This window comes from Aphelocoma coerulescens, chromosome 3 (genome assembly GCF_041296385.1).
Source record: "Aphelocoma coerulescens isolate FSJ_1873_10779 chromosome 3, UR_Acoe_1.0, whole genome shotgun sequence".
Classification (NCBI taxonomy): Eukaryota; Metazoa; Chordata; class Aves; order Passeriformes; family Corvidae; genus Aphelocoma; species Aphelocoma coerulescens.
In genome coordinates, this window is record NC_091016.1 from 16,208,731 (window position 1) to 16,236,682 (window position 27,952).

Consider the following 27,952-nt stretch of genomic DNA (forward strand, 5'->3'; position numbering starts at 1 on the left):
CTTCCAGACTGCGGAGCTCTGATAAGGCCCAGAGATTGTGTCTGAGAGCAGCAAGGTACATATGCCTAGAACCTCTCCCAATGGATGGGCTACTGCCACAGTGCACTGGCAGCAGACATGGCATTGCTCTGTTGGCCAGCAGAGTGAAACCTCCTGCATGATGAAGGCCTCACCCCTGGGTGCTGGAGAGCCGCTGTGTTTGATAGAGAAGGGCAGAGACGGAGCTTGCTCCTGACAGAGATTCTTATCTGCCCTAATTCATGCTGATTTTAGTACACATCTTCTTCCTGGTTCCTAAAAGAACTCCTGGGTTCTAATACCTGTAAGCATTTAGATCAATATTTTCTTCTCTTTGTGGCAATATTTTAGAGGACATGAAAAGAAAAGCTTAGGATTGCAGGAGTGTTAGCCAAACGTGAATTGTGTTCTTGAAACGGGATCATTTGCTTTCCCCAAGGATTTTCATTCTAAACTGTGTGAGATTGGGCCACTTTCAGGCCAGTCGGACTAAAGGCTGATTTTCCTAATGGAAGTGGAACAATGTAACTCGTTCTGAAATACTCCCCAACAGAGCCCTTAGAACTCAGAGGATGAGTCACTCTTTACATGGCTTCACAGAGGATAAAATCACGTGGCAGCAAAGTAGCAAAAAACCAATGTCAGGATTTTTTGCCCTGCAAAATGGTCAGCTTAATAATAAAAAAGAGTTAGAAATGGGCTTTGAGGAAGGAGGGCTATTCTGGATTGGGGGCAAGGCCTCGGAAGGTAAGAGCATCTGGGAAATTAACAGGGAAAAACTACTGACTCCAGGGTAACCTCCTTGGGAGCAGTGCAGTCAGTCCCAAGTGCAAAGTGGAGACAAAATATAACAGAGGCCACAATGCCAACATAAAGCATCTGAAGCTACAGTATGGAGAGATTCCCTGGAAACTTTAAAATAGCTGCACAGGGAAACATGCTCCTGCCAGCAGCCACTTGAAGCAGGCTGTGTGAATGAAGGGACACCGGTGCATCAGAACCTCTGCAGAGCAGCCTCCTGGGAGGCTCCACATTATAGGCATTAGCTTCATTAGGACAGCAGGATCAGTTCTTTACTGCATGCTTGCATGAAGATCATTTGGGACCTCCTTTTTGTATCTCATGCAGGAAAGGAGCTCTTAATAATACCCTGCTACTGAAACCCACACTGGGGTGTAGCTCTGTAGTGGTTCCCAATGAAGCAGATTGCCTGCTTTGTCACTGCCAGCCCTGGTGACCCTGTGAGGGACCATGCTTCATCCCACACACGTTCTGTCTCCAGGAAAAGCTTGCCTTGGCTTATTAGAGTGGAAAAAAATAGATGAATAATAAAATGGGCAATTATACTTGGATACGATCACGCTGTTGATGTCAGCCTTGTACCTGATTCTCCCAAGGCTCGTAAGTCATCCTGAAACATATCCATAGAAAAAACTCAGATCCTATGCTACATCTGAATGAAATTGCTTCAGATCATTAAGAATTCTCCTGTCAGGACCAGGACAAAACCCTTCCAACACTCACTTGGAGCTGTCCTGGATTTCTGCAGCCCTTTGTGGAAACCTGCGGTAGGCAGTGTGTCTGGAGTTTGTTTGGGCCTTTAGGAAAGATGTGTGGAACAGCATGCAGGGCTCTCCTAGGAGAAAAATGCTGGCCAGTGATCATATTTTACTAGTCCCCTATGATGGCTTCACACAGCAACAGCCCCAAGGCTGCTGAGAGGAAGGCACAGAGGAAGATAACCCTCCTGTTTCTGAGGGAAATTCTCTGACAACAAACCAACCTGAGCTGTCAAACAGCTGTGAGAAATATTCACTCACCCATAAGGCTGAAAGAGGAGAAAGTCATCTAAGCAAAACTCTTTATGAGTATAAACAAGTCAGCTGAGTTGCGTGCATCTCCCTGATGAGGCACAGCTCCCCCTCAAATGCACAAACCTTTATGCCTTTGCCCGGCCCGTGGGGCTGCCTGTCCCCTTTCCCACGTGCTGGCTGCTCAGGAACTTACATTCTTTCCCACTGCCCACCAGGCTCCAAGCAACAGCTCCTTTCCCCTCCCCTTTCTCTGCCGGTAACAAGCGTGGGTTCACTCCCCTTTTCCTCCCGCCCACACTCAGCAGGCCTGGCCTCCTGCTCGTTCCATCTTTGCCTGTGTGACAGGAGCACTCCTTCTCATGGCTACCTGCAATGCCTGAACGAAAACATCATTTTGTCCCTCACACAGCTGGCCTGGCGTTTTGAAACATGGGCCAAGGGGGAAACCTTTCAGTGTGTTTGGTCAAGGCCGGGCTATGCTCAAGGCAAAGGTGTGTCAGTGTACTCGGCTCCTTCTCTCCTCATGGTGTCCGGCAGGCACAGGAGCCCACAGCTCCTGCAGAAACCATCACGGCACTCCGTGGGAGCAAACTTGTGTCCAGTCCTCACACAGAGCTCTGGTGTCCAGCACTGCACCTCCTTGGAATGAGGAATTGTTGCAGTGCTCTTGGAAGGAGCTAAGGAGGTTTGGCCTTCAGATCAGCTCCTTCCTAGCTCCTGATTTGCTGCCCTGGCTAAGCTGCTGCCTGTGGCAACACTTGGTTCACAGCTGACAGCCCTGCTCTGCTGGCAGGCAGCCATTGCAGGAGCTTTTGCTGGGGTCATTGAACCTTTCAGATCTTCCCAAGGAGAGCTAAGGAGGGAACTTGTCAAAGGAGCATTGCCTGGGCAAAGCTTTTAACATTAAATCTTTTCTCTGTGCTCACTACCATGCACAGTAAATATTTGAGGAAGCAAGCTTCCTGCTCCAGAAATTCCTGCAATCAGTCAGATTGCCAGAAAGAAAACGCAGATTTGGGATGTGTAGTCTCACTTTAATTCATTGTATAGAGAAACACAGGAGCACTTCTTGTGAGCTGTGTGTCTAACCTAAGTGACCTTGCCACCAAGAACTGAGAAAAGTGGGGAGAGATGGAATCAGTGGCACAAGGATCTGCAGTAGGATTCTCCCGCAGGCCTGAGGAAACTGCCCCGGGGTTCCACTGGGCCATGGCTTTTTACATCAAAACTTCATGCTTCACACTGGGGTGGTGAATCTTCCCTGGCCTTGTCAGGCCACACTGTGATCTCAGAAATGCTTGTTAGGCCTCAGCCTTGATGAACAGCCCCTGGACTAAGCTCCTCTTGAGCTTGCCCAAAACACTGAGTGCTCCCAGGAACTTGTGCTGTCTAACCAGATCCTGGGGTTTTCTATGAACAGTCTTGGAAACTACTTTTCTTGCCTGAATGCCATAACATCCTTCTTCTCGCACTTCCAAAGACAGGCTGCTGACCCAAAGTGCGGCCATGAGGAAGCATTTTATGACTGAAGCCCACTGTCTTGTGGCCCATCAACAGCGGCCCAAAAGGAAGCCCTCGAAGCTCTCCTGGACCACAGCAGCTGCCACTGGCAACCTCCAGTGGGGCCTCTCAGAGCCAGCGAGCTCAAGTTTCCTGTACTCACAGGATCATCGATCAACAATGGATCCTGGGCCAATCCCCCCACTCCTCACGGCTCCAGTTTAACTACTGTTAAGCTTGAGTGCTGTTAAGCTTTTAGGCCACATTCCTTTTCATCCTTGTCCTTTCTCTCCCTTTGTCAAAACCCGTCTAAACACACACACACACACAGAGTTCTCAGTTCATGTCTGGTTTGATTGACTGCATTTTGTTTGTTGCTTTTTTCCCTTGTTGTGCCTTAAAGGACTAGTAAGTAATAGTGTGAATGTTGCCAACAAATTTTGTTGAGCTGTTACTTAATATTCTGCACTAGTTTGAAAACAAACCAGTGAGAAATCACAAGACAGAACTGTAATTTAATAGGAAAATGAAAATAATTGCAATAGTACAAGAACACTGACAGAGTCAGGATACAACCTGACACCCTGTTAATCAGGGTGGTGGTAGCAGCCCAGATGAAGTGGTCCTATTGAAGCAGTGATCCTGTTGAAGGGTCTGGTCTTCGGCTGAAGGTCCAGTAGTAACTCTTATCCTCTGGGAACCCAGGAGGGAAGAACTGCTTGTGCTTCAATCCTACCTGATTATATCCAGGTGGGAATGCTTGGCTCCTCCCCCTGGGTGGAGCATCTCCCAAGGGGCTGATGTAATTCTATGAGTCATGCAGTGGGTCATTGCTTGCCCATTAAACAGAGATAGCCTCCAGAGGGATTTAGCAAGGATGAGTCATGGTAGGAGATAACAAACACAGCCCCATCTCTTTTAACAGCTTGTGAAGGTGACAATAGAATACATACTGTTGGTTGCATCTTACACTGTAACCTAGGACATATTCAATCTGGTTTTACTGATAACCTTGACAGTGAATTTTTAAGCAATCTCAAACACTCGTTCATAACAAGCCTTGGGAGTATGAGGTACAGGGCTGACATTGGAAAGCAGGAGAATCACTCTAAAGTGACGAGTTTAAATGTGCATTTCATTGCTCTTCTATTTATTTCACTCGATTAAGCCAAGCCAAGCTTTTCTTGGAGGCAGAATGTGTGTGGGATGTACTACGCCATTATCCCATAACTCTGGGCTGAATGGCACCCAGGCTGCAGTACAGATTTGAGGAACCCTTGTCACCTGTTCAATAACCTCACAGTTCGCTCATCCTTCTGCAAACAAGTCGCAAACAACGCTGTTGGACTGCTGTCCTGGGTAAATATACATACAGATGCCTTTTCCAAAGCAGTGCCTCTTTTGCCAGTGAAATACACGTCCTCTTCTTACCTATGGAATTGTGATTGAAGACACCTCTGAGCCAGATCTGTCTGAGATTGCAAAGGAGCAAAGCTTGGGATTTGGGCACATTCTCTTTGTTGCTTTGCTCAGGCCTTTTGTGAGCACAGAATACATTGAGGCAGAAAACTGTAGACACAACTTTGGTCAACAGGTGTCTCAATGTGGACGTTTTGTCTTGACATTCCTGTCCTTCATACCGTTTGCTTGATGGGCAGCATGTTTGGTTTATTTCCCCCTGTGCTGCAATCAGCATTTGAGACAGGAATTTGGTCCTTGCTGTCTCTTCCTGCCAGTGGGAGAGCTACTTGTACCTGTTGTCCTCTGATAACAGAGGGGATTTATTTAGCTCTGTCATGGTCAGCGCTGGCAGGAGAGTGACCACATGGCTCAGTAGCATAGTCAGGATCTTCCCATGCTCATGGAAGAGACCGGCTGATCCAAGAGAGTTGTTCCCAGTGGGTTTGTTAGGCTGTGGATCTAGTCTCTAGGGAAGCAATCATGTGAGCGTAGTGCTGGGATGTCTGGCTTCTGTTTTTATCCCTGTTACTGATTTTCTGGATCCTTCAGATATGCCCCTATCCATCTGTTCAGATGCATCTGAGCTACTTTTCCAGATTGTCATGCCTGCTGTAGAGACACTTCTCCAGAGGGATGAGTTTCCTTATTATAAGACACACACCTCCCTCATGATGAGGCATTTAAACTTGGAAATAGCGTCTCTCTTTCCTCACAAAGCAGTGCGACATGTGTACCTGGGAAGCTGTCTGGAGATAAGTGAGATGCATCTCATCCTTGGTTTTCCTGAGTAAGCACTGGTGAGAATGTTGCTTGCAGATTGTCTCCTGTAATGATTGTCATGAGGTGTCACGTTGTTTTTCAGGTCAGGATTTTCTAGCTTGAAATCACATCATTAGGAAACCTCCGCAAGATGTTCTGCTCACAGTTAACCGAAGGTATGATCACCAACAGGTCCTAATTTGGTTTTATTTTCCAGGGTGAAGTCTACCTCTGATGAACGCCTCCTACGCCGCCCAAAAGCCCAGGTCACGTTACCTCTGGCTGTGAAAGAAACGGAGCCACTCCAGAAGCTTTACAATCTCCTGGAAGCCAAGGAGTTTAAGACACGGATGGAAGGAGTGGCACTCCTCCTAGACCTGTGTAAAACCAGCCCCCAGCTCGTCTCCACTAACACTGTCCAAGTATGTAGGGTGTCTTCATTGTTCCTTTCCTTTAGCTCCTTTCCCAAGCCTGTAGCAGGAAAGTTAATTCAGTGTGTCTTGGCACTACATCCTGGCTGTGTGGGACAGGCTGGTGCCTCTTACCCTGAAATATTTAATTCAGCTCCACGCTTCAGGACAAGTTATTTCAGTCCAGATATATTTGTCTGGCAGGTGCCTATTGATGTTGTTCATCAAATGAGGACAGAGTTTTCTGCTGGTGTAACTTCTGCTGTCTCCTACTCCCACTTGGGTTAAGTGAAGGGAATGCAGCCACTGAAAGCGTGGCAATTATTCTCTAGACAAAAAAATGGGTTTGGATGGGGAAGAGAAGTATCAGGCTGGGCAGGTTTAAACCAATTTTTTTCAAAGGATACTTCTGTAAACTCCGACTTGTCTTGCACAGGCACAACTCTGGCTACTCGTTTCCATCGGCATCCCTATTCCTCTTGGTAAAGACGGTGCTCACCCTTCTTGGGGGGGTCGTTTTTTTCTCTTTGGAAAAGGAGGGAAATAGCTAGGGACAGATCTCTTCCTTCTCCTCCCAGGAGCTGCTTTTTCCCTTTGTCCAGAAAATGGTGCCTGATAATGTGGCTGTCAAGGGACTGAACCTGCTCTAATGAGAGCGGTACAGCACATTAAATTTCAGAAGTCTACCTGCTAGGTAGACAATTGGTCTGGATCCTGGAAGAGTTGATCCGAGCCCTGCACTTCTCCAGACACAGGTTCTGAGACAGACGGAACAAAACCTGGATCTCCTCCAGCCATAGTTTTGGCAAAATCATAACTGCCCTCAGAACTTGAGACAACTGTGTAGAAAAACGGGCATTGTAAATATCTGGTTCCATACTTGGAAAGCAAAGATACTGTTTTGCATCAATAAATGGGATTAATTTAATGATTTAGATGTGGAGAGAAACACCATAGGAACTATTCTGTCCCCGCCCAAACCTCTTCAAAATATATGAAAATCTTTCAACCAGCATGAGGTTGCGCAACCATTCCAGTGAGTGGCCCACAGGAAAATTGTGCAAGCAAGTGCTGACCTGACAGGAAGGATCACTTTCATCTTTTACATTGCTGAGTGCTCATTTCTACATCCCTTCCTCAAACAAGGACATTTTAATCCAGCTTTCATGTTGTTTGTTCTCTTCACAGATTTTTGATTATTTTGTCCCGAGACTTGGTGATACGCACAAGAAAGTGAAGCAGAGGGCGCTGGACGTGCTGGCTGAAATCATAGGCGTCCTGAAAGATGCCTTAAACCCGGTGATCATCTGTTTGGTTGAAGGAATAACAAACAACCTAAACTCAAAGGACCCCGGGGTTTATGCCGCAGCTGTGAAAGCGCTGGAAGCATCCATGGCTCACTTAGGTAAGGCTGAGCCCTGGCATGGACTCTCCTCAACTGTGTCTCTGCCTCTGCAAGTCAAGAGAACGCTGAGTGCCTTGACAGCTGTTGTTGTCTGTGGAAACCTCCAGCTGACATCCACCAGAAGCTGTGCAGGTGCAGTCCTTACGCACCAGTCCCCCAACAGGCCTGAATGTGCATCGGCATTTCCCAAAAGTCCCAGGAGCCCTTGGCTCTGTGCTGCTTGTCTGAAGAGGAAGTGCTGGACTACAGCTTTGCTGGAATTCAGGGCCAAAGGGATTTTTGGAGTTTGCCTGGTCCCCATTTGACTTCCCAAATGAATACCTTTGCTGTTGGCATGAAGGGACACCGGCGCATCAGAACCTCTGCAGAGCAGCCTCCTGGGAGGCTCCACATTATAGGCATTAGCTTCATTAGGACAGCAGGATCAGTTCTTTACTGCATGCTTGCATGAAGATCATTTGGGACCTCCTTTTTGTATCTCATGCAGGAAAGGAGCTCTTAATAATACCCTGCTACTGAAACCCACACTGGGATGTAGCTCTGTAGTGGTTCCCAATGAAGCAGATTGCCTGCTTTGTCACTGCCAGCCCTGGTGACCCTGCGAGGGACCACAGTTCATCCCACACACGTTCTGTCTCCAGGAAAAGCTTGCCTTGGCTTATTAGAGTGGTAGGACTGGAGGCTTGCAGGATAATGCAGGCAACAGCGTCTAAACTCAAACAAGACCCCCAAAACCGCAACAGATAGGCACAAGGAAAACTAAAATACATACGACGGTCAAGTATTGGGAAATCAGTTCATTTTCCAGTCTCTCTGCCAAGATCTGATTTCACAGATGTTACAGAAACCCACAGGATACTGAGGCACTGAGCAGTAATAGCTCTTGTATGAGTAACTTGGTGTCTTGTCCCTAGATCCACACAGGTAACCTGCCATTTAAAAACAGCTTATCCTTCAGGTGGGAATGGATGTGTGAATTTTGGAGCCTTCTCACCCTTTTCCATAGGGGAGGGAGAAGATCACTTCTGCAAAGCTCTGGGATGCAAAACCTTTTCACTGCTTACGTGTGATTGAACTCTTGAGGTCCCTGATGTGAAATGTTTTACATAGCTCCTGGTACAGCAGACAACTTTGGATTTATAAATGTGAAAGGAGAGCTTTTCTTTTGGAATTTAAAATCCTCCCAAGTAGGCTGGAAGGAAAGAAGAAAGGGATTCAAAAATCGGCAGGAATTTCCTTTCTTTTACAAAATGTAGTTGCCCCTGCCCTTTCCCTCCCCACTGGCCTTTGTCTTATGACCTCAGAAGAGAGAGCAGAAATGTGTGTTTCCCTTGTAGATAAAGTATCACTGATGAAAGAGTTCAGCCACCGAAGGAGTGAACTGAAGGGCCAAGCTCTGCTGGATGTCACGGAGCATCTCTCAGGTATGGCCTCCCCTTCTAAGCCAAGAGGTCTTCCGAGGCAGAATTTACAGGGAATGCCAGTGAATAGACAGGTCCAAATCAGGAGGTGCTGAGCTTGTCCCTCCTGCCCAATACCCATGGAAGGTGTATTGGGCAGGTTTTCCCTGGCTGCTGCAGAGGTGTGCAGCATCTGAGATGGGGGCGGCGCTCGGCCTCGGGGCTGAGCTCTCACTGGGGCATCTCAGAAGCCGCCTCCAGGAAAGGGAGGGGCTAAAAATTCCCAAGCTGGCTCCTCTCTTGGAAGCTCCGGGACAGCTCTGATCCTTTAGGGGAAATGGTGGCAAATGCTGTTTCAGGGGATCCATTTGTTTTGTCCTCACAGAATTCTTGCTTTGCTCTTGGAAAGTTTTGAGGTGGAAGCCTGCAGTGCCTGGGGGTCACAGCTTAGGTCAAAACTCAGCCCACACGAGCCTAACGAGGCCCGGATTTTGTGCAAGGCAGCCTTTGGGGGCAGAGGGGCAGAAGCAGAGTGCTGAGGCTCCCTGCCTGTGCTGTCAAAGTGCCATTGGACTGAGCATTTCAGGGTGTGCAGTCAGGGTCTTCCTATGTCAGCGCTGCCCAAAATGCTCCAAATGCAGCTGATAATTGATTGCTCAGAGGAGCTTGCTATGTCAGCAATAGCCAAGGGATGGAAAAATGATAATCTCAATATATGCTAGAGAAGACAGTGTATAGCCTTGCTTTATTTATAGCCTTGCTTTAGCTGGGGCTAAATCCACTGCTAATTATGCCAGCATCTTTAAATGCAAGGTTTAATACACTTTGTGTCTTCATTCTGAATCTCAAAAGGGCACCTTCAGCCATTGGAGTGTCAAAGGCCCTTTACAGAGCATTTGAATAAAGTAGATCTCCAGGAATAGGGAATTTAGTTTTGCAGCTATTTTAATCTCTTCTTCAAATAAAGGAATTCAACTGGAATTAGGACTTCTCTAGAAAGAGCAGATGCTCTCTCTGAGATTTAGTGGCAATCTCTCTGAGATTTCTCTGCGCAAGTTGCGTAGTGACCGATGTCTTTAATTGCATGTAAGCTCAAATGAACTCCCATTTTAAAATGGGTACTGTAAGCCTTTTCCTGCTTAGCAGAATTGGTTTTAGGTACTTTCAGGAGCTGTTTAAATGTTGATGACTGCTGGTGGATTAACAGCATAGAGAAAATGAAGTCTCTTCCACCACAGAATAATCAATGGCGACTACATAACATTTTGCCTGGTCAGAAAATAAGAATGGTCCCCAGACCATATCAGGTTTTGATCTCTCAGCCAAATCTGCCATGCAAGGAGCCTGTTGGTAGTAAATTTTTGTCTGTGTTTGATACAGTTCAGAAAATGAGCAGAGAGCAGGCTTTGGAGACAGCGGGAGAGAACACTTGTGTTTTGGTTACATTTCTGTCCCCTGTGTAGCATTCTTCTCTCTCTATTCCCCTATTTCAGCGCACATTGTAAGAAAAAATGCCATTAACACTGTGAGGGGAAATGCCATTAAAATTTGGAGATGCTCCAATGCCATGGCAATGGGGTCTGGCTAATTACCTAAGACAGCCTGAGGTTTGAAACAGCTGTTTGTTAGAAGCCACAAAAGCCTTCTGCCAAAGACACCGGCTAGTCACTGATGTTTCAAATCCAGCTGTCAAACAGCACCCATCTCTGGTGGGCTGGAGTTTCCAAGTGTGTTCTAATACTGCCCTTTGCCGTGTGCCACCAAGCAAAGGGAAGAGCCAGATGAGACTTTTGGCACTTGACATCAAAGGTCACAACAATGGAATCATCCCTTTTATTAGAAATCTCTCAACTGCCTCTCTATGGTGCATTTCAAAATCTTTGGCGTGGGTTTCGACAACTTCTAAATGGAAATAAACGGCAATTTGACATTTCAGTCGCTGTTCATGCAGAAATAAATTGTGGAATGATTTAGTAAAGGTGTGAAGTCTGCCACAGGTACAAGGCTCTGTTTGGAGAAATTAGTCCTGAGAGCTTGGTGGTTCTGTTTCGGGGATGTTCAGCTGCTTTGCCCATTTCTGGATCATGAGGCTCTCACTGTTATTTCACTGATCTTAGCCAGAGAGACTCCCAAAATCACAAGTAGAGGTAGATCCTTGTTTGCATTAAGGCTGGTGGTTAAGAAGTTTGTGTCTCTCTTCCGGCAGCGCTTGTGGGATGGGTTTATCCCAGGAGCCCCAAAGTCGTCCAGCGCTACGCCCTGCCCGTGCTCTGGTCCTTCCTGGGGAACAAGGCGCTGCCTGTCCGAAGCGCCAATGTCTGCACTGTGGTCACCAAGCTTGCCTGCGCCCTCTACAAGGTGATGGGCGCCAAGCTGAGGAAGCATGCTGCCAGCCAGCCTCCGCACGTGCAGGAAAACCTCTCCAACATTTTGGGCTGGTGGAGTGTTGATGACCTGTAGAAAGATGACAAAGTGCTGCGTTGGACACCTCCGGATGTGACTTCTTAGCTGTGCCAAAAATGACAGAATGCAAAGGAAGGGTGTGCACCTGCCCCCGCTCTCTCCACCCCCCTTCCTAGTCGTGGCATGGGGTGCCTGAAGCAACTTCCGATTGAGGACAAGGTGAAGGCTGAGCATGGCTCAGCCTCACAAAGAGGTAAGGCGGGAGCTGGGCCGCTCTCTGGCGGGAGGAAGGCTCTTGTGCCAGCCTAGAGAGCCTGGGCACATTGCCAGGGAACAGTTCTGCCCTGCATGTGCCCCCTGCAATGAGCTGTGCAGCTCCCAGTGCCCCGTGTAGCTGTAGGGCTGCTCAGCTGTGGGGCCGGGAGAGGAGCAGGAGGGTGCGTGTGCAGCTGAGCCATTCCTGGAAAGCACAGGGCTCTGGGCTCCCTGCTGTCCCAGGGCAGCCCAGAGGCCACGCTGTTCCTGTGCTGGCTCTCTGGAAGTGGGTCAGGGTGTCTCCCTGGTCTGCCTCAAGTGGCTGCTGGCAGGAGCGTGTTTCCCTGTGCAGCTCTTTAGAAGTTACCTGGTGGTCTGTCCCATTAAATACATAGCTTCAGATGCTTTAGGTTTGCATTGCGGCCTCTGTTATATTTTGTGTCTCCACTTTGCAGGACTGACTGGCTACAGTCTTATCAAGAAGTTTTCCTTGGACATTTCCTATGTTCCCTAACCGACAAAGCCCTTGCCTCCTATCCAGAAGAGCTCTCTTTCCTCGAGCTCAGGAAGAAGGTGCTGCCTGTCCGAAGAATGTTTGAAGATTTGGATTTATACTTTAGGCTTTGTAGTTACAGATGTACATATGTTCTGATATGTAGATGTAGGTTTGAATAAATGTGTTGTGATTTTATCTTTTACATTTTGAAAATAGATTTTCAACTGTATATCTTTTATTTTGATTTTTTCGGTTTTAAATAAAATAATTTAAAAAAAAAAACAAGCCGAGAATGTGAGACCTGCTGACCTAGAGGTTGTCAGAGTGCAGCTGACTCAACAAGCCACTGTCTCACGGTATTCTTTCCTCACAGGGCCTCTCCTCTTCCTCTTTTGCCATGTTTTCTTCATGTCATTTGTGCTGCTGTTTGTTAGTTAGCATTCCAATGGGGCCACCTATTACCATGTTTGGGGGACAATGGACCCAGAAGATCCTGTATAGTCTACAGTTTTCTGCCTCAATGTATTCTGTGCTCACAAAAGGCCTGAGCAAAGCAACAAAGAGAATGTGCCCAAATCCCAAAGCTTTGCTCCTTTGCAATCTCAGACAGATCTGGCTCAGAGGTGTCTTCAATCACAATTCCATAGGTAAGAAGAGGACGTGTATTTCACTGGCAAAAGAGGCACTGCTTTGGAAAAGGCATCTGTATGTATATTTACCCAGGACAGCAGTCCAACAGCGTTGTTTGCGACTTGTTTGCAGAAGGATGAGCGAACTGTGAGGTTATTGAACAGGTGACAAGGGTTCCTCAAATCTGTACTGCAGCCTGGGTGCCATTCAGCCCAGAGTTATGGGATAATGGCGTAGTACATCCCACACACATTCTGCCTCCAAGAAAAGCTTGGCTTGGCTTAATCGAATGAAATAAATAGAAGAGCAATGAAATGCACATTTAAACTCGTCACTTTAGAGTGATTCTCCTGCTTTCCAATGTCAGCCCTGTACCTCATGCTCCCAAGGCTTGTTATGAACGAGTGTCTGAGATTGCTTAAAAATTCACTGTCAAGGTTATCAGTAAAACCAGATTGAATATGTCCTAGGTTACAGTGTAAGATGCAACCAACAGTATGTATTCTATTGTCACCTTCACAAGCTGTTAAAAGAGATGGGGCTGTGTTTGTTATCTCCTACCATGACTCATCCTTGCTAAATCCCTCTGGAGGCTATCTCTGTTTAATGGGCAAGCAATGACCCACTGCATGACTCATAGAATTACATCAGCCCCTTGGGAGATGCTCCACCCAGGGGGAGGAGCCAAGCATTCCCACCTGGATATAATCAGGTAGGATTGAAGCACAAGCAGTTCTTCCCTCCTGGGTTCCCAGAGGATAAGAGTTACTACTGGACCTTCAGCCGAAGACCAGACCCTTCAACAGGATCACTGCTTCAATAGGACCACTTCATCTGGGCTGCTACCACCACCCTGATTAACAGGGTGTCAGGTTGTATCCTGACTCTGTCAGTGTTCTTGTACTATTGCAATTATTTTCATTTTCCTATTAAATTACAGTTCTGTCTTGTGATTTCTCACTGGTTTGTTTTCAAACTAGTGCAGAATATGAAGTAACAGCTCAACAAAATTTGTTGGCAACATTCACACTATTACTTACTAGTCCTTTAAGGCACAACAAGGGAAAAAAGCAACAAACAAAATGCAGTCAATCAAACCAGACATGAACTGAGAACTCTGTGTGTGTGTGTTTGTGTGTGTGTGTGTGTTTAGACGGGTTTGACAAAGGGAGAGAAAGGACAAGGATGAAAAGGAATGTGGCCTAAAAGCTTAACAGCACTCAAGCTTAACAGTAGTTAAACTGGAGCCGTGAGGAGTGGGGGGATTGGCCCAGGATCCATTGTTGATCGACGATCCTGTGAGTACAGGAAACTTGAGCTCGCTGGCTCTGAGAGGCCCCACTGGAGGTTGCCAGTGGCAGCTGCTGTGGTCCAGGAGAGCTTCGAGGGCTTCCTTTTGGGCCGCTGTTGATGGGCCACAAGACAGTGGGCTTCAGTCATAAAATGCTTCCTCATGGCCGCACTTTGGGTCAGCAGCCTGTCTTTGGAAGTGCGAGAAGAAGGATGTTATGGCATTCAGGCAAGAAAAGTAGTTTCCAAGACTGTTCATAGAAAACCCCAGGATCTGGTTAGACAGCACAAGTTCCTGGGAGCACTCAGTGTTTTGGGCAAGCCCAAGAGGAGCTTAGTCCAGGGGCTGTTCATCAAGGCTGAGGCCTAACAAGCATTTCTGAGATCACAGTGTGGCCTGATAAGGCCAGGGAAGATTCACCACCCCAGCGTGAAGCATGAAGTTTTGATGTAAAAAGCCATGGCCCAGTGGAACCCCGGGGCAGTTTCCTCAGGCCTGCGGGAGAATCCTACTGCAGATCCTTGTGCCACTGATTCCATCTCTCCCCACTTTTCTCAGTTCTTGGTGGCAAGGTCACTTAGGTTAGACACACAGCTCACAAGAAGTGCTCCTGTGTTTCTCTATACAATGAATTAAAGTGAGACTACACATCCCAAATCTGCGTTTTCTTTCTGGCAATCTGACTGATTGCAGGAATTTCTGGAGCAGGAAGCTTGCTTCCTCAAATATTTACTGTGCATGGTAGTGAGCACAGAGAAAAGATTTAATGTTAAAAGCTTTGCCCAGGCAATGCTCCTTTGACAAGTTCCCTCCTTAGCTCTCCTTGGGAAGATCTGAAAGGTTCAATGACCCCAGCAAAAGCTCCTGCAATGGCTGCCCGCCAGCAGAGCAGGGCTGTCAGCTGTGAACCAAGTGTTGCCACAGGCAGCAGCTTAGCCAGGGCAGCAAATCAGGAGCTAGGAAGGAGCTGATCTGAAGGCCAAACCTCCTTAGCTCCTTCCAAGAGCACTGCAACAATTCCTCATTCCAAGGAGGTGCAGTGCTGGACACCAGAGCTCTGTGTGAGGACTGGACACAAGTTTGCTCCCACGGAGTGCCGTGATGGTTTCTGCAGGAGCTGTGGGCTCCTGTGCCTGCCGGACACCATGAGGAGAGAAGGAGCCGAGTACACTGACACACCTTTGCCTTGAGCATAGCCCGGCCTTGACCAAACACACTGAAAGGTTCCCCCTTGGCCCATGTCTCGAAACGCCAGGTCAGCTGTTTGATGACTCCAGGTGGTTTGGTGTAAAAAAATTTCCCTCAGAAATACTAGTGTCTTGGGGTGACTTTATGATGTGTATTCCTTATCGCTGCCCTATGCCCAGAAATTAATTTTTGTGCCTTTTTATGCCTTTAAACTGAGCCTGAGAAGGGGAAGGAAAAACTGAGCAAAACTTTTTCAAAGCAGTTTGCAGCTTGTTCAAGGTCACACAGAGATAGCGACTTTTTTTCCAGCTGCGGCAGGGGAGGGAGGAGGCACCCGGCTCGCGGCTGCCCGGTCAGTTTTTGGCCAGTTGTTCAGTTTCTTTTTCTCCAGAGAGAGACTGAGAGTTGAACATTTTTTCCTTCCCTGGAATTTCAGATTTTCTCTCTTTTCTACTGGACTGCTTCAATATCAGTGCACGTCGAGAGGACTTTCCATCGAGCACAGAGGGCCTGGCCCTGGGCCAAGTCCCAGCTCCGAGGAGACCAAAGGGAGAGCTCTTAACACTTTCCCAGGTTTTTTCTCCACAGCGAGAGATTTTTATTATTTAGCATTATTTTCCTTTTCCCGTGTGTTTGTTAAAGAAATAATTTTTATCTCTTTCCCTTTCCTTTGAGGAAAATTTATTTTTTCCTGAAGCTGGTGGGGGAGGGGTGGTGACCTGCCTTCTCTCAGGGGATATATTTCAAAATTTGGCCAAACCGGTACAACTAGGTTTGTCTTCCTCCGTGCCTTCCTCTCAGCAGCCTTGGGGTTGTTCCTATGTGAAGCCATCTGTCTCAGTTTGAGAAAACTTAGGGCAGTCTGGAATAAGTTGTCTCCTCTAAACTGTTCCAACAATCCCTTTCCAGCAATAGGAAATGAATACTAATAGATGAAAGTGGAAAAAACCCAACACTTTATTAACAAACAGAATGCCCACAAGGCAAGGAAAAATAAGTAAGTAACTTGTAGATATCAAACTGCCAGACCTCACCGTCCTCCCACTGGAACAAAGACCCAAAATGCCAGAGGAAAACCCGCCCATGACACGCGTTACAAGATGGCGCCGGCTTCTCTCTCGGGAAAAACAGGAGCTATCACGGAGTAGTTCTAGCAGCAGATGAAAGCTCGGTGGCTCGCCCAGCGTCGACTTCCCCCCCACGGCAGAGCTCCGCAGAACGGTCATGGCAGGTGAAGTGGCTGGGCTGGTGCCCCTCGGTGTCTTTTCTCCCCAGTGTGGCTCAGCTCACAGACTCTTGGGCTGGGAGCGGGACCACTCCACTTCTGCAGGCACGATGTCCCCGGTCTTGGACAAACAGTTTTCTCCTAGGAGAGCCCTGCATAGTGTTCCACACATCTTTCATAAAGGCCCAAACCAACTCCAGACACTGTACCTACAGCAGGTTTCCATAAAGGACTGCAGAAGTCCAGGACAGCTGCAAGTGAGTGTTGGAAGGGTTTTATCCTGGTCCTGACAACAGAAATCTTAATAATCTGAAGGAATTTCATTCAGATGTAGTATAGGATCGGAGTTTTTTCTATGGATATGTTTCACGATGACTAACAAGCCGGTACAAGGCTGCCATGTGAAAGCATGAGCATGTCCTCCAAAGTGACCAGATTAATTGTCCATTTTATTATTCTTCTGGTTTTTTCCCCTCTAATAAGCCAAGGCAAGCTTTTCCTGGAGACAGAACATGTGTGGGATGAACTGTGGTCCCTCGCAGGGTCACAGGGCTGGCAGTGACAAAGCAGGCAATCTGCTTCATTGGGAACCACTACAGAGCTACACCCCAGTGTGGGTTTCAGTAGCAGGGTATTATTAAGAGCTCCTTTCCTGCATGAGATACAAAAAGGAGGTCCCTAATGATCATCTTGCAGCCATGCAGTAAAGAAGTGATCCTGCTGCCCTAATTAAGCTTTGGCTGTGGGAATTACACTCTTCCCACTCACCTTTTCACACAGACACTTCAGGTTTTGCCCCACACTTTTGCAATACTGGCAGTCGCTGTTTCCTATTGACTGTTCTTCCCCAGAGAGTGACGGTATAGCTGCAGCTTGGAAACAAAATGCCCTGAGATCTGGGTATCTTGAAGGAGCATGAAATGCTAATTAAATGTTAATCTTGGTACCCAGATCTGCACTTACCAGTATTCTGAGGCACCAGCAGGAGGATCATGCGTCATTCCCGTTTGTTGGTGTTCCTGTTTCTGATGTGCAAGAGCAATGACTTAGCGGAGAGACAAAAATGCCCCTATTCAAACAGTGGGTGTGCAAGTAGACATGAAGTTTCACTGTCTTTTCTAGGATATTTTAGAAAGATCTAAGAGAATATTGCAGGAGGGAGCAGATGCCTAATTTTGTCTCCAGAGGAATCCCCAAAGGACACATCACTCTGCTGGTGATGGCAGGAAACCCCATAAGCTCACAGACTAGTTTTCCCTGACACATGCCAGCCTTCCCAGGCTTTACTAAGCTGGGATTTAAACCACAGCTAAGCAAACACACGCAGCCAAGTGACACAGAGTTTTTCCTCCAGAAATTGGAAGGAAAACCTGAGGAATTGGCAGCTAGCCCCTCAGAAACATGAGGAGCAAAAGCCAGTCTTCTACCTGAGAGCTGCCTGGGCAGGGGCAATTCTTCCGATTGCATCAGCGTGGCCGTGGCTAGAAAGGGCAGCGAGGAGAGGAATTCAGCGTCTCCTGGCAGCCCCTGAAATCCCAGCTCTCACTTGCGTGCACCGGGGATTCTGCTTCAGACTCTGAACTTGCGCAGCCGCTCCTTGGGCGCTGTTTGCCCCCAGGCACAGCGGTGGGTGCTGCAGCAGCTGTCCCGCACACAGGGCTCTGGAGCCTCCCCGAGGCCGCCAAGGACTGGAGGAGGCCACGTGCCCGGGATCTGGTGCAGCACCGTGGGGCTGTGGGGGATGCTTTGGTCTCTTTGGGGGGGAGGTTGGGGAGCAGGGCAAATGGAATCAAGATGAGACAGGGATCAACCAGCGCCACGCCAGGCAGCGATTTTTCCTACCGGGGCTCCTCTGAGTTTAGCGAGCTAATGAGGCCTGCGGAGCAAACGAGACCCGGGAGCGAGGAGGGAAGGGCTGGCTGGGAAGGAGTCAGATAAAGCCCTTGCAGGCATTTCTCTTTCTCAGGGGCTCCTGGGGAGACAAAGGAGACAAGAAGGATGTCCCATCTCGTGACACTCCCTTTTTTCCTTCAGGAGCTGTACCGCAGTCACTGCCTACGAGAGTTTCCATCGTGATCCCTTTGATGCCAGGGAGCACAAAGAACTTGGAACCTTGCCGGAGTCCAGCCCTGCCTGTCTATCTTGGAGCAGAGGGGAAAGATGAAGAAGTATTTGGGCGGGGCTTGAGCCGAAATGGCATTTTGCCGCTTCTGATTTCCTCCCAGCTTTTGCAGCGGGGCGACCACTGCGTCCCTGCAAACCGCTCCCCTTTCCAAAGCACACGCGGGCCTGGCTGGCAGCTCCGGCTTCTCGAAGGGGCTGCTGCCGTTGGCAACAGGAGCTGTTGTTGAAATTTTCGCGTTGCTTAACCCCCCCTGCCAAAGGCCACCGAGTGGCTGAGGAAGGACACAAAAAGATTGCCCTGGAGGAAGGGGACCAAAAGCTTGGAAAAGGATGAAAGAAAGGCTCCGATGACAACGACAAGAACAAGATTTATTTTTGACAGCAAATTAACACCCGCCGCCCTCCAGCCCTCCCAGATTCGCAGGCCGAGCGGTGCTGCTTCCGTGCCTGAGGTGCTGGCACCCTGGGGAGAGAAACCAGAAAGCCGCGGTCAGCCGGACAGGGCTCCTGTCCCCCCTGTCCCAGCACGGCCTGTGCCCGGGCCAGGCTGCTGGCAGTGCCAATTCTCCGTTTCTAGAGGAGAGCAGCATGGCAGGCCACGTTCCACCTCCTCCACTTAAACACGGCAGAGCAGTCTCCTCAGCAGCTGCAAGAGCGGGATGCTCGTGTGCCCGCTGCCGTCTGCCGGAAGCCCTTCTGCCACCCGTTGCTGTGAAGCCGGGTACCCACCTCTGGAGACCTGCTGCCAGGAGAGGAGCCGATCCCGCACGAGGTCCTCGTCCGTCTTGAAGGCGATGGCCCCGCAGACCGCGGCCCCCCGGGGTAGCGCCGGCACCGGACGCACTCCACACACAGGAGGCCAGCGCTTCCCCATGCGGTCCGGGCACCCGGTGCAATCTTCCTGGAAAAAGCAAAGAACGATTGCATGAAAGTCAATTCAAAACAAGACCTGGAAGCAAGAAAAAGCGTCAAAGGTTATCACCGTATCACGGGCCTGGGGAGGGTCTGAGCACTCCATGCAAGCATTAAGGCTCTCCACGGCTGGGGAAAAACCCCACCTTTCCCACGCGTAAGCCCACCCCTTCCTCAAGGGCCCGCAAAGCAGACCAGCTGGGGCACGCCTTCGGAACCCGCCCCCCTCTGCTGCCCCCCGTCCCTACGGACGGATGCTTTTGCCAGGCTGGCTCCCCCCGCCCCAGCCCGGGCCAGGCTGGGTGGCAGAAGCTGTCAGCAAGGCCGGGCGCTGGCTCCCCCTGCACAGCATCCGTGCCCTGTCCCGCCAAAAAGCAACTTGGCGGCCGGCGGAAAAGTTAATATTCCCCGGCGCCGCCAAGCGGGGAAGCTCCGGCGCCTGGCCCGGCCGAGCCCTGCCACGCCTGGAACCACGAGCATCCCCCCACCCCTCTGCCGGCTGTGGACTCATCTTGATTCCGTCGGGGCGCAGAGCGTGTCCTCCAGGAAGGGGTCGCAACCAAAGCCAACCGGCTTTGCCCCGCCAGCGGCCAGCTTGAGGACGGTGTTGTCCGGCTCCAGGTCGTGCTCCAGAAGAACACCCCGGCAGTGCCTCGGCTTGCGGGGACATCACGATGCCATTGAGCTGCAGGGGGATGTTTCCCCTTTTCCAGTCCGTGGCAACTTCACCGCACTGCCACGACTTCTCCAATAGGATGGGGAGCACTGAGCCGCTTCCTCCACAAGGCGCCGAGGACCAGCGGAAGCATCTCCTCGGCTGCGCTCTCTCCTCCGTGCCACGGCCGCAGGGAAACGCTCTGCCGTTTTCTTCGAGCGCCCCGAGACGCGTGCAGCTGGTGCTTGCTGGGCTCCTGGATCCTACTGTGCAGAGGGATGGATCTCTGCTGTCTCCTGGGCCAGGTGACGGTCCTGCAGCCAAGAATGCTCAAACAGGTCTTCCAAGGACGGCCTGTGCGCGGGGTCCATGGATAAACACCACCGGATGAGGTGCTGGCACTCTGGGGAGAGAAACGGGAAAACGCTGCTCAGCGGGACAAGGCTCCTGCCCCTGCTCTCCCAGATTCCACGGTGCCCAGGCCACACTAGGAGCGCTCGGAAGCTGCACCCCAACCTTCCCGTCGATCCTCCCTTTCGGACGAGAGCAGCCCAGAGGCACACGTGCCACCTCCTCCAGCTAACCCCAGCAGATCAGCCTCCTCCCTAGCTGCAAGAGCAGGACGCCTGTGTGCCACCTGCCCTCTGCCAACCACGTCCTTCCCCCCCTCCCCCCGTGCCGTGAAGGCGCATCCCCACCTTGAGACACCCGGGGCGGGAAGAAGAGCTGGCCCCGGATGATGTCCTCATCCGTGTTGAAAGGAAGGTGCCCACAGACCAGCTCATAGAGCAGGATGCCCAGGGACCAGATGGTGGCTGGCTGGCCATGGTAGCAGCCAAAGAGGATCCACTCCGGCGGGCTGTACTCCGGCGTGCCTACGGGACACGGGCGCAGCTCATCAGGCCCTGATGAGTGCTGCTCCCTCCCAGCCAGCTCCCGTTCCACAACAGGCAGCCCTCGCCCCGCCGGAAAGCAACTTGGCTGCAGCCGGCTGCAGAAGGATTTCCCCTCGCTCCCTCCCTCTTCCCCCTCTGTCAGCAAAGGGGGGAATCTCTGCTGCCCGGCTGGGCCCCGCCTTCGGGCTCACCTGACATTCGGGTGTAGAAGGTGTCCTGGAGGACCGTGCCACACCCGAAGTCGATGAGCTTTGCCTCGCCGGTGGCCAGGTCGACGAGGACGTTCTCGGCCTTGATGTCGCGGTGCAGGACGCCGCGGCTGGTGCAGTGCCGCACGGCCTCCAGCACCTGGCGGAACAGCCCCCGCGCCACGGGCTCCGTCAGGAAGCCCCGCTCCTCCAGGAAGTACCAGAGGTCCTGACAGCGCTCCGGACGCTCCATGACCAGCGCGAAGCCGTCGGGCAGCTCGAACCAGTCCAGGAGCCGCACCACGCCGCGGAAGCCAGGGCGCGACACCATCCAGAGCAGCGCCAGCTCCAGGGGCACAAGGGCGCCGTTGTGCTGCGGGGGGGACCGCGATGCCGTCAGCGGGGCCGATGCTGCGCCGAGCCTTCGGCACCCCGGCCCGGCCCCAGCGCCGCTCGCCATTGCCCGGCCCGGGACGCTCCGCGGCCCCCGCTCACTGCACGCTCGCTCCCCTCGCAGCGTCCCGGCTCCCACCCTCCCGGGCCTCGCCCTAGCCCCGCCCGCCACGCCCCGCCGGCTTTCACTCACCAGCCGCGCCCACTCCGGGATGCGATCGCGGGACACTCGCTTGATGGCCACCTGCAAGTCAAGGCGAGCGGCGGGCTGAGCTCGTCGCCCGTCGCCCGTCGCCCGTCGCCCGCCGCCCGCCGCCCCCCTCCGACCCGGCCCCACTCTTACCGGGGCGCCGTCGGCGAGCCGGGTCCCGGAGTAAACGCTGCCGCAGCCGCCGCTCCCCAGCAGCGGGCCCTGCCGGTAGAGCTGCTCCAGGGGAGGCTTCTCCGCCCGTGCGGGCGGCACCGCGCTCTCGGCATTCTGCCCGGGGCCCCCGGGCGCTGCTGCTTCCCGAGCCGCCCCGGGGCCGGCGGCCGAGCTGACGAGCGGCGGAGTTCGGAGCGGGGAAGCTGCCGGCGATGCTGCGGACGACGCTGCCGGGGACGGGGCGGGAGCCGGGCGGCAGCGGGGCGGCTCCGGGCGGAAGCGCCGGAGGGGCCTCGTTCGGGGCCGGGGCCGGGCCAGGGCCCGCGCCAGGCGGAGCCAAAAGAGCGTGCTGCTCCGCCAGCACCAGAGCGAGCGGCACTTCCAGCGGCGCCGCTGCCAGGACGGAGAGAGCCCGGCGGAGGCGGCACCGCGGCGGGCCGGGCAGGGGCGGGCAGGGGGCGGCCCCGCCGAGGGGCGGCAGCGGGGCGGCTCCGGGCGGAGCCGCGGGAGGGGCCTCGGCCGGGGCCGGGCCAGGGCCCGCGCCAGGCGGAGCCAAAAGAGCGTGCTGCTCCGCCAGCACCAGAGCCGCTGCCAGGACGGAGAGAGCCCGGCGGAGGCGGCACCGCGGCGGGCACGGGGCGGCCCCGCAGAGGGGCGGCCCGCGGGACGCGGCATGAGCCGCGCTGGGAGAGGCGGAGACAGGGACGGGACGGGAGTGAGTGGAGTGTGAGAGGGAGAAGGGGACGGAGAGCGAGCGGAAATCCGAGTGGAAAACCGATCGAGAGAGGCGCTGCTGCCGCTGCTGCTGCCGCTGCTGCTGCCGCTGCTGCTGCCGCTGAGCCGCCGGAGCGCGCGGCCGTTCCGTTCGTCCGTTCCCTGCACGAGCCCACCGGAGGAGCCGGCGCGCGCCCCGCGGAAGGGAAGAAGCAAACAAAGAAATAAATGCCCGTGAAAGAAATAACCTAATAAATCAATACAGAAATAAAGAAAAGTGTGGGCTTGTAGCTTTCTTCTTCCTTAGGTGAGATGAAGCATTTCACCGGGAAGAGTTCCCTGTCCTGATGGTTGTGCGAGAGTGGACAGGAGTGGAGCCTTTAATTTTCAGGTAGAAAAGATAAATCGTGTCAGTAATGTCATCTCTTTTCATCCTCTGTTGAGACAGTTGCAGGCTGCCAAAAGACAGAGTCTGCAATGTGGAACTTGGTCCCAAGCTTCTTTTTCTGCCAGAGGATGAGGAGGGGAAGTATCCCAGAATCACGGAGTCACGGCATTGTTTGGCTTGGACGGGACCTGAAAGATCACGTCGTTGCAAGCCCCCCTGCTGTGGCTAGGGACCCCTGGCACTGGACCAAGGGCTTGTCTAGAGCTCCATCCAGCCTGGCCTTGAACACTGCCAGGGAGGGGGTAGCCACACCTTCTCCGGGCAACCTGTGCCACGAGAGTCATTTTTCTGAATACCTCATCTAAACCTACTCTCTTTCCGTTTGGATCCATTCTCCCTTGTCCTGTCCTTGCCTGCCCTTGTCCAAAGTCCCTCTCCAGCTTTCTTGTAGGTTTCCGTCAGGTTCTGGAAGGCCACGGTTCTGTCGAGCCTAAGCCTAAGTGTCTTTTGCCGGCTGAAGAAGCCCAGCTGTCTCAGCCTTTCCTTGCAGGAGAGGTGCTCCAGCGCTCGCTAAATCTCGGTGTCCCCCGTCCGCACGTGCTCCAGCCCGTCCGTGTCCTTGCCGTCCGTGCTGGGGAGCCCGGCAGAGCCGGATGCAGCGCTGCAGGTGCAGTGTCACCGGCGTGGAGGAGACACGGCCCTGCCAGCGGCTCCGGGAGCCAGCAGTTGGCGACTGGCCGCCCGCTTGCCAGAGACCCGGGGCCTTTGTGCCTCCCCTGCTCCCCGCGCCTTTCCCCGCCGCTCCCTCGCTCCCTCGCTCGCTCGCTCGGGGGAAATCCACCCTCTGCCGCCCCGCCCCGCTGCCCCGGGGGCTCCCCGGCGCCATCTTGAGGGCCCCAGGCCTCGGCCTCACCAGGCTCACCCGAAGGCCGTGGGGACACAAACACACGCACAGAAAGTGCCCTAGGGTTCCAAGGTCAAGCTTTTGCCTACGGCATCAGTTTGCTTTCAGACTGTGGACGAGATTATAAAATCACCAGGAGGAAAGAGCATGAAAAAGTTCTGCTTGGGCAGTACCTCAAGGCTTTGAGGGAGAGGGTTTGTGGTGCTTCCTCGCTCACAGGGAGCCGCAGGAAGTAAAACTAGAAATAAACTAGTAATAAACTAGTAAAAATAGTCATAACCCCGTATTAATTGGAAGGAAAACCTGAGGAATTGGCAGCTAGCCCCTCAGAAACATGAGGAGCAAAAGCCAGTCTTCTACCTGAGAGCTGCCTGGGCAGGGGCAATTCTTCCGATTGCATCAGCGTGGCCGTGGCTAGAAAGGACAGCGAGGAGAGGAATTCAGCGTCTCCTGGCAGCCCCTGAAATCCCAGCTCTCACTTGCGTGCACCGGGGATTCTGCTTCAGACTCTGAACTTGCGCAGCCGCTCCTTGGGCGCTGTTTGCCCCCAGGCACAGCGGTGGGTGCTGCAGCAGCTGTCCCGCACACAGGGCTCTGGAGCCTCCCCAAGGCTGCCAAGGACTGGAGGAGGCCACGTGCCCGGGATCTGGTGCAGCACCGTGGGGCTGTGGGGGATGCTTTGGTCTCTTTGGGGCGGGGGGTGGGGAGCGCCCACTCCGGGATGCGATCGCGGGACACTCGCTTGATGGCCACCTGCAAGTGGGGAGAGAAACCGGAAACAATGCCCATATTTAATGTGACTCCTCCTGGGAAATCATAGAATCACAGAATGATTTATATTGGAAAGATCCTGAGAGATTTTCTACTTCCAAAGCCCTGGCTGTGGGCAGGGACATCTTCCACTAGACGAGGTTGCTCAGGGCTCAATCCAACCTGGCCTTGAATGCTTCCAGGCTTGGGGCATCCACAGCTTCTCTGGGTAACTTGTTCCCTGTACCTCAGCAGCCTCCCAGTAAAGAATTTCTTCCTAGAAACTTGCAAAAGAGAGTAGAACTATTTCTGTAAATACAACAGCAACAAAAGGAGGGCTGAGGAGAATCTCTGCCTTTTACTGGATGTGGGGGGAAACATAGAACAAAGCATGAAGAAAAGCCTGAAGTACTTAATGCACTCTTCCTTCCCTGGGTGAAGACTGTCAGGATGGGCGGGCCCAGGGAGTGGTGGAATTAAATGGAATTAAATGCAGTTGGTGGCTGGTCACAAGTGGTGTTCCCCAGGGCTCAGCACTGGGGCCAGTCGTGTTTCATATCTTTATCAATGATCTGGAGGAGAGGATCAAGGGCATCTCAGCCAGTTTGCAGATGACGCCAAGCTGGGTGGGAGCGTTGATCTGCTGGAGGGTAGGAAGTCTCTACAGAGAGATCTGGCCAGGCTGGATCATGGGCTGAGGTCAGTTGTATGAGGTTCAACAAGGTGAAGTGTCCCGTCCTGCACTTGGGCCACAACAACCCCACGGAAGGCTACAGGCCGGGGGCAGAGTGGCTGGAAAGCTGCCCAGCAGAAAAGGAGCTGAGGGTGCTGCTTGGCAGTGGCTGAACGTGAGCCAGCGTGTGCCCAGGTGGCCAAGAAGGCCAATGGCATCCCGTCCTGGGATATGCTTTAGTGGTGGCCTTGGCAGTGTTAGCGGCCTCAGGTTATTGGGGGGACTCTGTGATCTTAAAGGTCTTTCCCAATGGAAACAGTTCTGTGATTCTAAACCTCCATTCCTTGTTTTGAAGGATGCAGTCCCAAACAGACCCACATTTGTGTTCTTAAGGAATTTAGCATCTACCTTTCCGTGCAAGTAAGAGGAATCAGGCTTTAAATGCTCTCGAAACACTTTTATTCCTTGATCTTAAGCTGTGTGTTTGAATTGAGGAGATTTTGTACAGAAAGGTTGGACCAGAAGATAAATGCAGGCAATTTAGCTTCAATGGCACTTGTTTCATCTGCTTTTCTGCTTCCTTTCCCCATGGGGGGCAGATTTGGGAGTATTTGTCTTGTGCTTTTGAGTTCTGGCCCAGACTTGCTCATGGATGTGCTGTAAAACCTTAGCTACCCCTTTCTACTGACAAAATCTTGCAGGCTGGTGGGAATTGCTAGAGACAAGGCTTATAAAGCAGTCCCCAGTATGATTAGCCCAGTGTCCCTGCTTAAATCCAGGCCTGCTTGTATTAAAAAGGAGCAAACTCTTCTAACCACCCCGCCTTTTATTTGTAGCTCTTGGGGCAAGTCCTGTGTGCCATTCCAACTCTTTGTTATCAAATGTGTGAAGTGATGTTGCTGCTGTAGCAGCAGCCTGAGTTCCGTGGGAACAACTCCAAAGCACTGTCCTGGGTCCCACTGCAGTGGGCAAGGTCAGAGACTTGCCTCTGCTGCCATGGGCATCCTGCCATGGGGAGAGCAGCTGCTGGGGCTTCCCCCATTCTGCTGACAGCAGTCTGCCTCCAACATGTGGACTGTATGGCCATGATTTTGACAGAATGTGCAAAATGCATCATTTGAACATTTTTTATGTTGCTCTAACATGACCTGACTCGAGCAGTTTGGTAGGCAGGACGCCCTGTGGGCAGGGCCATGGCAGGGATGGGTGGCTGTCACTTGCACTGGCAGTGTTATTTTTCCATGCAGGCTCCTGATGCTGCGGGGCAACGCACCAGCAGCTGTGTGGGGCCCAGCGACCAGCAGCACACCGAGGAGACCCTCATCTGCACAGAGCCCATCGCCCCTTTGCTCCCCCCATGGCGGCACAAGACAATTCCGCCCCAGGTGAAGGGCTGCAGCAGACTGGAGACTCCTTCAGCCAGGACTCGTTGCAATCTCCTTCCTGCAGCTGTGCCCGGAGGATGTTGGCCTGCAGCGGCGGTGCCGATGCCCAGGAATGCTGCTCGGCTCAGGGAGGCAGAGTGGGTACAAAAGCTGCACTCAAAGCGCTGATCGCGAGACCCCAGAGCCGCTGGCAAGTGCAGCAGCTCTTCTTCATTCCGTACAAGTGAGAGCCCAGCCTTAGAGCCTGTCCCGGGGGACAGGGAAACGCTCTGTGTATAGTTTTGAATGTTCAGGGACAGCCAAGATGAGAATTGTTTTGAGGCAGGTGATGTTAATGTTGGGTTTGGGTGTGTCTGCAGGAAAGAAAGCAGGAATGAACCCCTGCCACAAGGAAGGAGAACATTTGCATGGCCAATTTACACCCTACAGACACACGGATCATATCGGCCCGCTGAATACTGGGAGCATCTATTGCAGGGGGCAAAGCTTCCTTTAATAGATGGGAAAGATGAGATTTGAACAAATAATTTTGCTGATGCAGAAAAAGGGATGAGACCCACTGATCCCTTGCCTCAGGGTTAGTTCTGCCAAATCCTGGGCACGGCCCCTTTGGAATGACTCCGTAATTGCTGATATGCAGCTGGAATGCTGAATGCATCTGGGGAGAAGTATTGCTGAGTATGTAAGGTGGCATTTTTGCTGGATTAATTCTGGACTAGGAGTGTGTAGGTAATGTAACTGTAATGTTCTACAGGGGGAAAAAAATCCTGATTTCAGAAAGTTATTCTTTTTTTTTACCGCTTGGCTGCCACATGATTTTATCATCGGTGGAGGACTGTAGAGAATGATTAGTTCTCTGAGTTTTAGGAGCTCTGTTGGAGAGCATTTCAGAATGACCTGCCCAGTGGTTTTTCCATTAGGTAGATTTTCAATTGTTAGGATTAGCCAAGATCAGAAATATTTTGAGGCAGGTCATGTTTATGTTGGGTTTGGGTGTCTCTGCAGGAAGGAAAGCAGGGAATAAACCCCTAGAAAAATGAAGTAGAGCAAAAGTGGATTGTTTGGATAGGCCAATTTGTTCCCTACAGATATGGGCTGCTTGAATACTGGGGATATCTAATGGAGAGTGCAAAGCTTCTTCAACTTCTAACATGGGGTACCACTGTTCATGTGCCAGCCCTTCGTTTGATGTGAACAGAAAAAATCAAATCCAAAAAGTGCAAAACCCAGCCCAGATCTGAGTGGGAGTTACAAAAATAAATGCCTTGAGAAGTAGCTTTGGAAAGTGCCTTTCCTCCTAGACAGTGTCAAACCCACAGGCCTAGCCTGCTGGGGCTTAGGGCTGGCTGCC

At 51.8% G+C, this 27,952-nt stretch overlaps 2 protein-coding genes across 2 annotated transcripts in view; both read right to left on the bottom strand.

The window, feature by feature from the left end:
• LOC138107671 (TOG array regulator of axonemal microtubules protein 2-like) overlaps positions 1 to 27,952 on the bottom strand; it is a 95,469-nt gene that overhangs the window by 17,567 nt on the left and 49,950 nt on the right. The gene's annotated exons all lie outside the window — the stretch shown is intronic.
• On the bottom strand, positions 19,117 to 23,775 carry LOC138108839 (serine/threonine-protein kinase pim-3-like). The gene is given in 8 exon segments (XM_069012027.1): positions 19,117 to 20,220; positions 20,222 to 20,349; positions 20,645 to 20,821; positions 21,034 to 21,403; positions 21,617 to 21,667; positions 21,767 to 22,180; positions 22,368 to 22,470; positions 23,513 to 23,775. Coding segments are annotated over 8 exon segments (1,710 nt in total). The 3' UTR covers positions 19,117 to 20,016.